This window comes from Linepithema humile, chromosome 1 (genome assembly GCF_040581485.1).
Source record: "Linepithema humile isolate Giens D197 chromosome 1, Lhum_UNIL_v1.0, whole genome shotgun sequence".
In the NCBI taxonomy this organism is placed as follows: Eukaryota; Metazoa; Arthropoda; class Insecta; order Hymenoptera; family Formicidae; genus Linepithema; species Linepithema humile.
In genome coordinates, this window is record NC_090128.1 from 4,869,790 (window position 1) to 4,882,780 (window position 12,991).

At 30.1% G+C, this 12,991-nt stretch overlaps 1 protein-coding gene across 1 annotated transcript; it reads left to right on the forward strand.

The window, feature by feature from the left end:
• The first annotated feature begins 7,657 nt into the window (after window positions 1-7,657).
• LOC105675047 (CAAX prenyl protease 1 homolog) lies at window positions 7,658-10,447 on the forward strand. The gene is made up of 6 exons (XM_012371842.2): window positions 7,658-7,868; window positions 8,047-8,193; window positions 8,297-8,500; window positions 8,623-9,138; window positions 9,294-9,437; window positions 9,536-10,447. The coding sequence occupies exons 1-6, from the start codon at window positions 7,767-7,769 to the stop codon at window positions 9,752-9,754; spliced, it is 1,332 nt and encodes a 443-aa protein (XP_012227265.1). The 5' UTR covers window positions 7,658-7,766; the 3' UTR covers window positions 9,755-10,447.
• Window positions 10,448-12,991: the final 2,544 nt, after the last annotated feature.

Below are 12,991 nucleotides of genomic sequence, written 5' to 3' on the forward strand. Positions count from 1 at the left end.
GCGAACGGTCCAGGTGTCGGCGAGAAGATAAACCGAGTACTCTCGAAAATTCCAGCCGAATAGAAATTTTCGTTCGTTGATCCTTGCAAAAAGAAATTCGAAATGTGCGTGAAAAATACTTCCAGGTGGAGTTATCTAGAAATAAGGGAATAAGATTTATTTCAGTCATATTTTATCAAACAGAGCACTTTTGTATGGAAAAAACGCGAATTTCTTGGCCAAGTAACATTTCTTCATATTGTTGCAATAAAAAAAAGGGAAAGACATATTTTATAACTAAACAATATGTTTCTAATTAAGATACAAAGATGAATTATACACATAGCATATGATTACAACAGATAATGCAATATTGATTAAGAAGTTTTAAATCTCTGAGTTAAAGACAAGATCGCATTTCACGCATTCTCATATTTTTATTCTGATAGCAAGATTTGTTTGCAATTAAAGTTGCCCTACAGATCCTAATTAATTAAGACTAATATAAAACTGTTATTCAATCAATAATGCTACAGATATCGAACAGAAATATTATCTTAATTTTTTACTCATTATTTTATTCTCATATTTTTATTCTGATAGTAAGACTTAATATTTATAATTAAATCACAAATTCTAATCAGTCGGAATTAATATAAGAATGTTAAGATTTATAACTAATAACGTTGCAGATATCAAACAAAAGCAAATATTATCTCTATTTAAAAAGATGCAGCTTTGATGCGGCTGTTACTCTTTGTCCGTTACGCGCATCCCCTTTGCACGATGACGCAAAAGTTACCGGTTAGATGCTTACGACAGCTAAATCGATTTTTTTTTTTATATATCTCAACGATTTCTTTAACCCTTTAATAGCTGCAGATCCAGTTATGTGAGTCTCATCCGTTTGACCGTTTCCCGTGAATCCTTGCTTTCTCTCACCCTTTCTTGATCTTAACATCAACGGTACGCGCTCCGGTAAGACTTGTTCAATGTATACACAAAAAAATAAACCCGTTTTAGACGATCTGTAATTCGCGGCAAAATTTTAGCTAGAAATATATTTAACATTATATATAATAGAAAATGTTAAAAGAATCCAAGTACAGACATAAAAAAGAATAAATATTTCGCACAGAATAAAATACACGTCACTCATGTATGTATATTCTATACAAGTGTATATTATGATAGTTTTTATATCGTACACATAAAATTATAAATAGCATTGTTAAAGCATTTGTTATTTTGTAGCAAATTATAGATCGTCTAAAGTGTCAATCTAAAGAATAAAGGCTTTACTCTTTTCATTTATTTTCACTTTAATTGATTTCTCCTTCAACATCGTGAAGTAAATTGTCTTCTTTTGATTCTCTGATTCTTTAATTCATTCTCAGCTTTTTCTCTCTAATACTATTTCGGATAATCTTTTCGACAATTGATCTAAAGTGAACATATACGTAAGTGCCTGTCGCGATCAGGGTGCTGCATGATTTTTGAAAGCATCGACACGCGCCACCCGCAGCACACGATATGCTCCTAATGGGAATTTGTTGATGATTCAGTCGAGATCTACGTGAATCATTCGGCAAGAACAGTTAAATGAATTCCCGTCGACGCGCAACACTAACTATGCGGGTACCGACTAGCCACCAAGGGGAGATTACCGGGGTAGATAATTGGTTAATGACTCCCGCTTCTGATCTTTTGCAGGATATTCGCTGCAATAGTATAAATATAGCTGTAAATTCGTTCTTGTTACGCCGTAAACTGTATTTACTTCGCGGTTCATACGGCATCTTTTAAGCACAACGTGATTCTATTGCAATTATGCTTTTGTTTTCTTTTCAATTCCACATTTTATCCCAAGTAAATTAATGTCTAAATATTGACACTCTTTTCTTCTGGCTCTAGCTATAATATTTATAAAAATATAATATAATTAACCATATACAGAATGAGTCTTAATGATACTTTAAAGAAAAAATTGTTCCAAAGATATCTTGTGATTCACAAATATTTTTATTACGGTCACAATATTTTTGTATTTCAAAAATTATCTAAATTTTTTTAACATAAAATTATTTTCTTCTTTTTTTATGTAAATTGACTTTTGTTGTAAAAAATTTAGACAATTTTTGAAATACAAAAATTGTGACCGTAATAAAAATATTTATAAAGCATAAGATATCTTTGGAACAATTTTTTCTTTAAAGTATCATTAAGAATTTGTATATGGTTAATTATATTTTTGCCATAATCCATGATTACTGTGTATAATAACAGCAATTATTGTCGTTATTTCCGATAAAGCAGATGGCCGGAAGTGCAGTCCAGTTTCACGACGAGGCCCGGTAGTTATTTATGCAACACTTAGCGTGCGGCCCCGAAGGGTGGCCGCCGAATCTGAGTGGGAAACGGTGCTTCGGCATTTTTGCATCCCCTGTATTCTCACGCGAGCGCCGATACGAATGAAAAGCTACCTGCACAAACGTGTCGTTTTTTAAACAGGTACATACACGTGTGTGAATGGCTCACTGCTGCAATTTCGTCATGACGTTATTAAAGGGCAGAGCGTCATGATACTTAATAATAAATGTATACGTATACGCATATATACACAGAGAAAATTTTATATAAAAAATTACTACGAACGATAGTAGCCGCCGACTATGAAGGAACTATAAAAATTTTTACTGTTTTTCACATGTAAAACATAGTAAAAATTTTCGGTCCGCGGTTGATGCCGTACATAGTAATTTTTTATATAAAATTTTCTCCGTGTACATATAATAAAATTATAACCATATTTTATCTCATTATAAAAATAAATTGATATTTAATTTAATTATTATATTTTATTTAATTATTTAATTTCACCATTGATTATAGAAGAGAATAATATTTTCTTTTAATTTTTTTTTTTGTAACAATGCAAAAGAATTAAAAATTGGCGAATTGTTTAAAGGTTCATAATTGTTATACGACCATCGCCCTTAAATCCGATATCAACAAGCAATGAAGGGAAGAAAGAGAAACGCACACTATTCCTTGAGCCCTTCGACCTTTCTACCCTTTGGACCTTTCTGACCCTGATTCAGACTACGGGTGTTATTGCACAGTCGCCTGGTTTTGTAGATTTCTATACTCACATCTGCCTTATATTCTCACGCTATTTTCTTCCCGGTTTAAAACTTTCGCGTAACGAACGATAAGCTTTATTATTTAAGAATTTGAGAATTAAAATTGATGTAGAAATTTCAACAAGATTAATATCTTTTTTATTGTATTAAAAAAATGTTTAAACTTTTAAGAATATTCTCTATATAACCTGGATATCAATATTTAAATTATTAATAAAATTACGTGATTATATTAAATCCGTTTTTGAGTTTATGCTCTTTTCGTTTCACAATATCAATTTGCATTTCATTGCATATCAAGTAATATTTTCGTCTTTTGAAAACTTTGCAGAGCCGACCAATGTTTCAGTTTGAACGCAAGAAAAATTCAATATTAGTATATTTTGCTTATTAAATAAATTGAATGTAATATCTAGTTCAGTATATTATTTACACATTATAGCAAAAATACCCATTAAAACCCATTAAAAAATAAAGTAAAAATTATACATTAGAAAAAAACATTATGTTAACAATGTTCTGAACAAGATAAACGTAGAATAAATGACCATTTGTTTCTTCAATATTTAAGAACACATGTTGAGCCACGGATCGACAGTGATGCAAAATGTAAAATCTTTACATATTATATTGTTATTTTGTATTAGAGAGATTGTATTTACGTGTGCTTATAGTAATTGTTTTTCAATGTTCAGTTCCACCTTCTCTGTCTGCATTGTAAACCACCCAATAAACACAAGCTAACATAACATCAATGTTATAATTTCCCACTCAATAATGTAACTGCAATATAACATGCCTTGTACGTAACAATTATATTGTAGAGTGGGAAATTATAACATTAATGTTACGTTATTGTTACTTTGTGTTTACTGGGCAATTATCAGATGACTCTTCACAGTTTTTTAGCTTATCATCTATTTGTGCAATTGCAGAAGTTAGCTCCTACTTTTTCCATTTCTTATCATCCACTAGCCATTTAACTTGGTAACCTTGGTAACTTATGATTATCATGCTTGGCACTGCACTTGCACTGCAAATAGTGAACAGATTACCAGTACTAGTAGGGCTTGTAGGGCTTTCAAAAAAACCCAATTTACCGCTTTCTAAGCAATCATAGAATTCTTTCATAAATTGCTTTTGACTTTCATAAGCTGGGAAGGGAAATGGAAATTCTTGTGGAGATTCCATTCTTGCATTTACCTCACTAAATTCTGTTTACAAATTTACACACAAAGTACTACAGCATTTAGGATTACAATTGCAAAAGCATTTATTCTTTCCTGTGATATACAAAAACTTACTTTCATCTGAAACAAAGAACTTGTTTTTGTAAACCATACATTGTTTATATAAATTGTTTATATAAATAGATGGTTTTTCTACCAAGAATGATCTTTAACAACCCAGTCAACAAAATGTTAGCAGCCTGCTGGCAGTTTGCGAGCAGATTTGCTCAGAACTTGGCAGCAAATACGGTGCCATCTGTGTCCGCATTAAGCTCGTGTTCTGTCGACAGAAACTGTCGACATAGGTTGACAGCAGATTGGCGGCAGAAAACGAGCAGGATCTGCGCAATGTAATTTGATGTCAGATTGTCGGCAGAAATCGAGCAGAACCTGCCGTCACAATTTAAATGGAATAGCGGCATTTAAATGCTTCATTACAATTTTACATTTCTCGTTTCGCTTATTAAAAGTAGTAAATGAGGTATGTAAAGTATATAATATATATTTGCTTTATTGGGACAAAAAAAATACTTATGTTTTAATAAATTTATTAGGCAAAATCTCGAAATCACTGCAATATCGGGTCAACTCGTAGCGCATTTTCAATTTCAAAAATCAGTTTAATATTCTGAATTTCTTATGGGGATTGTATTAGATTATTGTATTAAATTGTTAAGCTTCATTAAGCCACTGGCCATACTTTATATGCACTGTAGATGAATTTTGAGTACGAGTTTATATATGAAGAAACACGCTGCATAGCGGCAATCAAATTGCATTGCGCAGATTTTGCTCGATTTCTGCCGCCAATCTGACATCAAACTGCATTATACAGATCCTGCTCGATTTCTGCCGTCAATCTGATATCAAACTGCGTTGCGCAGGTCCTGCTCGGTTTCTGCCGCCAATCTGCTGTAATAATTCCGAGCAAATTCTACTCGGTTTCTGCTACTGATCTGCTATCAAATTATGTCAGCAGATTTTGTAACATTTCTGCTGACATTCTGCTATCATCATCTGATGTAACAGATTTTGTATACAATCTGCAGTCTTTCTGCTGACAAAAATTTGTAGCAGACGTTTGGCAATATCTGTTCGAACAGACTTTGCTGACTGGGAAATTAAGACTACGTTTATAACTAAATATGTGTAGAAATATACGTACATAGCGATAACAAATTGTCAGTCTAACATTCCTTGTAAATTTCCATTTATATTCTGCAATTGCCTATATGTTTATTTCTTACAACTCTATAGAACTTCCCGATTCCCGCTTTTATGGTAAACACCAGCGACGCGAACGTACAATGTATGTACTTCGAAGAACTCAAAATATTATCGGTAATGTAGTCCTTCTGCAATATAATTGATTGATATTAGCAGAGAGAAGACTGAGAGTGGACATGTCCACATTTTACGTGTTTCTGTGGGCTAGCGCCTCTATATGCACAAAACGTGCACATTAAACTACGTAGCCAATGTCCACGAATCCCGTAGGTAATGTCCACGATCTTTTGGGTCTCTTCCGTGCTACGTCCACGACTTTTTGGTTCCGATATGTGCTATATTTACAAGTGTCGGTAATGCATACTTGTAAAACATGATTATGTATATTAGAGCTCGGCGTTAGTTGCACATTTCAGCTCGATTCTTGAGACGACGCCTTCCGCTGTCCCACTACCGCGCGGCCGCTGGCGGCCGAACCGCCGATAGCCTTGAGTCAGGAGCGTCTGTGTAACGAATAGGCTGATGATGAGCGGGCACCTTTCAGAAAATAAAATTTTCTTTGTTATAGAAATAATATTTATTTTTACTAATTATAATTAAATATCTTTATTACATTTATTATAATAATTTACGTAGACAATAATATATAATATTTAAAAAATAAAAATAATTAACATAAATCAAATTATTAAAAAATTTAACTTTTTAATAAAAATTGTATGGCTTTTTAATTAGAAATCAATAGCTTTCCACATTACCCTTGAGATACTATTGTGAATGCGTTTTTAAAAAAGTGGTTTCCCCAATAGGCCTATTTTATTAAAAAATAACAAAGATAATTTAATATCTATATTATAGATATTAAATTATAAAAAAATAACAAAGATAATTTAATATCTACATTATAGATATTAAATTATAAAAAAATAACAAAGATAATTTAATATCTATATTATAGATATTAAATTATAAAAAAATAACAAAGATAATTTAATATCTATATTATATAATTGAAAGCCCTACAAGCCCTACTAGTACTGGTAATCTGTTCACTATTTGCAGTGCAAGTGCAGTGCCAAGCATGATAATCATAAGTTACCAAGGTTACCAAGTTAAATGGCTAGTGGATGATAAGAAATGGAAAAAGTAGGAGCTAACTTCTGCAATTGCACAAATAGATGATAAGCTAAAAAACTGTGAAGAGTCATCTGATAATTGCCAGTAAACACAAAGTAACAATAACGTAACATTAATGTTATAATTTCCACATTACCCTTGAGATACTATTGTGAATGCGTTTTTAAAAAAGTGGTTTCCCCAATAGGCCTATTTTATTAAAAAATAACAAAGATAATTTAATATCTACATTATAGATATTAAATTATAAAAAAATAACAAAGATAATTTAATATCTATATTATAGATATTAAATTATCTTTGTTATTTTTTAGTAAAATAGGCCTATTGGGGAAACCACTTTTTAAAAAACGCATTCACAATAGTATTTCAAGGGTAATGTGGAAAGCTATTAATTTCTAATTAAAAAGCCATACAATTTTTATTAAAAAATTGAATTTTTTAATAATTTGATTTATTTTAATTATTTTTATTTTTTAAATATTATATATTATTGTCTACGTAAATTATTTTAATAAATGTAATAAAGATATTTAATTATAATTAGTAACAATAAATATTATTTCTATAACAAAGAAAATTTTATTTTCTGAAAGATGCCCGCTCATCATCAGCCTATTCGTTACACAGACGCTCCTGACTCAAGGCTATCGGCGGTTCGGCCGCCAACGGCCGCGCGATAGTGGGACAGCGGAAGACGTCGTCTCAAGAATCGAGCTGAAATGTGCAACTAACGCCGAGCTCTGATATACATAATCATGTTTTACAAGTACGCATTACCGACACTTGTAGATATAGCACATATCGAAACCAAAAAGTCGTGGACGTAGTACGGAAGAGACCCAAAAGATCGTGGACATTACCTACGGGATTCGTGGACATTGGCTACGTAGTTCAATGTGCACGTTTTGTGCACATAGAGGCGCTAGCTCACAGAAACACGTAAAATGTCCACTCTCAGTCTTCTCTCTGGTATGATCATCTTCCGTGCCATTTGAACTATTCGAGACGGATAGTGGTAATGAGAAAATTTTATTAATATATTGTCGTAATGGAACTACTTGTAGCTTTTATCGAGAAACATATTCTCGGAGCGATTTTGTTGGCAATATGGTTATTATACTTTTGGGATCATTACTTAACTTTGCGTCAAGTAAGTCACTTGTCCTAACCTCTTCTATCCTGATAAGCTTTTACATATTTTATTTGTTTATTATGCAAGATCAAATTATATACATATAATTTGAAAATTAAAATAATATATTTATATTTAACGTGATCTAATTAATTGCCAGTTATTTTTTTATTTATAAATTTTCTAAATATTATAGAGAGCATTGATGCAGCGGTTGGTTGATTTGCCAAAATCAGTTGAAGGATTAATGACTAAAGATGTATATGATAAGGCTCGTTCATATGCTTTAGATAGAAATAGCTTTGGTATTGTACAGGGCATATATTCTAAGGTTTTTAATACAGTAAGTATCATGAAAAGAAAATTGTATATGTAAACTCAATGAAATGAAAAGAAATTTGTAATGGCTATTATCTATTATATTACATAATATTATATTTTTACAGATTATCTTGGTAACTTATGGTTATTATCATGCTTGGCAATGGAGTATTGAAATAGCAAAACTTTGTGGTATTAATCATGAGAATGATATACTGCTAAGCGCAATATGTATGTTTATTATAAACGTACTTTCTCATATTATTAATCTGCCATTAATAATATATGATACTTTTGTCTTGGAGGAAAAACATGGCTTTAATAAACAGGTAAAGTTCCTTATTCTTAACATTTTTTTTTTCAGTTTACCTTTAACGCCTGTTTGCTAATTATTATTTGATATGAAAAAAATGTATTAACAAATTTAATAAATATTGATATCTGTTTTCAGACAGCTACATTTTTTATTAAAGACGAGATTAAAAAGTTTGCAGTGTCGCAAGTTATTGCGCTACCTCTTCTATGTGGTATGATTTGGGTCGTGAAAATTGGTGGCGATTACTTTTTCTGGTACTTATGGATATTGTTAGTAGTGGTCTCATTATTCATGATGATCCTATATCCAGAAGTAATTGCGCCATTGTTCGACAAATATTCACCATTGCCAGAAGGCGAATTAAAACAAAAAATCGAAGAATTGGCAGCTTCTTTAAAGTTTCCTTTGTACAAGTTATTTGTAGTTGAAAGTTCTAAACGATCATCGCACAGCAACGCCTATTTGTATGGTTTTTACAAATACAAGAGAATTGTCCTCTTTGATACGCTTATTAAGGGTTATTGCAAAAAAGATGACAATGATGCTAGCAAAGACTGTGGTTGTGAAACGAAAGAAATATTGGCGGTACTTGCACACGAATTAGGTCATTGGAAACATAATCATACTTTGAAAGGATTTCTGTTTAGCCAGGTATAATTGTGTAAAATATTCACTGATCTATGCTTTACATTTATATCATCCAATTTTGTTTCTTTAAGAATCTTATTGCTATATTGGATATTAATGTAAAATTTCTGTGACACAAGTATATGTGTATATATATATATATATATTTTTTTTTTTAGATAATTTTTGTGGCCAGTTTTGTAATATTTGCAAAACTCTTGCGATATGAACCAATGTATAGTGCTTTTGGTTTTGTGGACTCTCAACCCATCTTTATTGGCCTGATTATAGTAACAATGTATATTTTAATACCATTGTATGCAGTAAGTACAATATTCATTAAATTTTTTCTCTACTTATTTTTTATGAGAAAATATAATTTATAAGAGAATGTCTATACAAAATTCTTTATTATTTTCAGATTTTTAGTTTTATTAGTGTGGTAATCAGTCGAAGATTTGAGTTTCAAGCAGATGAGTTTGCCACAAAATTAGGCCATGGTGAGTCTTTGAAGGCCGCTCTGCTAAAATTACAGAAGGACAATTTGGGATATCCCTTGTTTGACAAATTGTACTCCAGTTGGCATCACTCACATCCACCTGTCATTCAAAGATTGGAAGCAATAGATAAAAACAAATGAAGAAATGTTATTTTAAACGATTATCATAATTTGTTTTCAGGCGTAAAAGATAAAGCCTTGAATTGATCAATATCACATCAATTGTTTAAATTATGTTACATATAATTTTTTGCCTTTGTGTTATTCTTTCTTTTTAAATTATTCGCTGTTTGTGAAGCGAATTTAAAATACAAACTTAAATAATGCTTCCTGTAATGGTTGATACATAATACAATACAATTCAATATTATTTTTAACTTGATATTCACTTTTTATAATACATAAATAAATACATACTCTGAATAAGATAAGGATTTCTAATAACATATTACTGTCATTTAACGTTTTTTATAGATATTACCATATTCTTGCATTTATACTGTTTCAACTTTTTTCTGCAATGCAGACAAACTGTCGATATCTGTATATATAAACATTTTTCCAATATCATTTATATACTCCGATAATTCTTTCTGTAAACATATAATATTTTATAAAATATTTTATGTATTTTTATAGAGATTTATTCCATTTAAATATGTCCAAGATATTTAATTTTTAAATTAAATAACTGTCATATCTTGTGCGTCTTACAACATTTATCAGTAGGTATGTTGTTTATTATGCGCGCGTGTGTGTGTATGGATATACTTTAAGATACATGTAAAAGTACTATTGGATATAATAAACGTAAAATGTGAATTTCGAAGTTAATATTACACTGTACAGCTCTTTTAGAACATTGAAAATATACAAAAATGTATCACACTTCTAAATAATTCACATATTTATTATAGTGTTAATAGGCATTACAGTTTTTTTTTATAATATTGCTAAATACATATTGTAGAAGACGTACTGTTTTCCTAATTCTCTGGCATAATACAATTATTCACATTGTGACAATGCAGAGGAGAATAATGTATCTGGTCTCACTGCTTCTATAGCGACTATTATTATTCTTTATGCAATTTACATATATCAATCTAGTTATCTGCATGCTGTACAGCAAACGGTGATGTTTACATTAATACAAACATTTTCTTTGTTTTTACATTTAACGCTAATTGTGGTATTAGAGATGTATGGTCAGAGATAAAAAATATAGAGCGATTAGTATGAATTTTGATCACATTAGTTATAAAAATAAAAACCTATGATTCCTAAGATAATGTAGTATAAATATTGCAGCTGGTTCGTTTATAATATACACGTCTGTTAGCTGTGGGTATGTGTATGTGTGTAATTTTATATCTAACATAAGCTCGATTTTAGCTTTATTACGTATTTTTCAATCTGTGGGTATACCAAAAAGATTATTGGATATAGTGAATCACTCACATGATTTGTAACATCTTTTCTAAAAGTACTCTTTCAACCAGATACATTATCTCCTTTAGTGACATGAATCTACTATTATTATCGCAATTATTTAAAGTAAATAAACTTAACCTTTAATAATGCTAAAATAAAGAAGCAATGTTTCAACAATCATCTTGCAATACTTAAAAATGAAAATAAAGACACATCGATATCATTGAATTTGACGCACTTCGTGTTTCATTTTTATTATACCATTTTGTTTGTGAAAATAATTGTAAATTATTTTCGCAAACTTTCATACTCTGGAGCGTTTGACACAGCAATCACCGATGTAATAGCTTGAAAGTAAATTTTTAGCATTTACAATATATAGATTTCTCTCACTAATTTTTTGTGCAATATTACAAAAGTAATTGTAAATTACTTACCTATTAGATCCTAGATCTGCAGTTCCGTACTGCTTATATACAGCATTATATTATACAAGATAATCTAGGAAAAAATTTAATAGAAATGAAATATTGAATAATATAATTTCACAAACAAACCTGCAATTAAAACATTTTAATAACTTTTGAGTTAATTTGTATGCAAATCAATGTTCAATTATCTCATGTTCATATTCAAATTAATTGCCTGAAATTGAATTAACATAATTATCAATAAGCGAAGAAAAATTGAGAAATATCAAAAATTACTTTCGAATGAGTAAAATTTCATGAAATTTTTAAAACAATTTAATAAACTTTTGACTTAATTTATATTCAAATCAATGCTCAGTTATCTCATGTTTATATTCAAATTAATTGCCTGAAATTGAATTAACATAATTATCGATTAGCAAAGCACAAAGATTGAGAAATATTAGATTATTTTCGAACTAGTGAAATTTCATGAAATTTCTGAAACAATTTGATATCCTTTGGAGAAAAAAATTATTGATGTATTATCCAATAGATGTTTCCAATTTAATATATGTTAAAGTAAATGAGAAATTGAATAAGAACATATGCAATATGTTTATATATATGTATATATACTCATACATCATTATATTAAAAATCCTAGATATAACAATGTTAGTAATCGATGTGAATGCATGCTAATTCCTTGTCAACTTACTACTTTAAACAGGCATATATTATGAGAATAAAGAGTTTAAGCGGCTGAATTTTAATAAAATGGCAGTTATAATATTGCAAAGAAACTCCATATATAAATACTTTTTGAAATACTAAAATTATTATCCAAAAAATGGAAATCTAATATTGAACATGAGGAAACAATTTATCTCTTAAAATTTGCAACATTACTCCGTTTTAATATGAAGCCCTAGAATGTAGTGCCACGCACCACTCCAGGTTTGCTCGTTTTTCGATTACATACCGTTGAGATTTGTGATTAACACGTCTTTAACATATTGCACGCATTGAAGAGACCAAATGTGAAGAACTACAGATTAAATAAGTAAAAACAAAATTGTCCCAAAAATTCTTCATTTATGTACTTGAGAAATACTTTATGACTTATGAACGGTGTAATAAGTTTATAATCGAGAAAACAAATATACGTGATATACATGTAACTAAATATCCTATACGTTGTTTGCATAATATATCTTACAGAATTTGTAATTTTTACAACGTGTTACAATTTATGTACTAGGACATCACAAAACCTGCTAACGAAATATCAACATTGCTTATTGAAAATTGCGATAAGCATCAGCATGCTATTAATGAAAAATTAAAGAACATTTCGTCAACTTGTATTTGTATTCAGTTATACGCTCTTATAAATACAGTTTTTGTTCATGGAACTCGTAGATATGAATATACGATTGTGAAACAAAACTTATAATAAAGTAAGCTCAAAGCAAAGACAAAGGTATTACATGCATGTTCTAACGAGAAAATATCTCAAACATCAAACGTG

Excerpts from the sequence above, each read along its gene's own strand:
- LOC105675047 (XM_012371842.2), top strand. The coding sequence starts at position 7,767 with ATGGAACTACTTGTAGCTTTTATCGAGAAACATATTCTCGGAGCGATT. Across the intron at positions 7,869-8,046 it reads ATTACTTAACTTTGCGTCAA|AGAGCATTGATGCAGCGGTT; the intron begins GTAAGTCACTTG and ends TAAATATTATAG. Across the intron at positions 8,194-8,296 it reads ATTCTAAGGTTTTTAATACA|ATTATCTTGGTAACTTATGG; the intron begins GTAAGTATCATG and ends ATATTTTTACAG.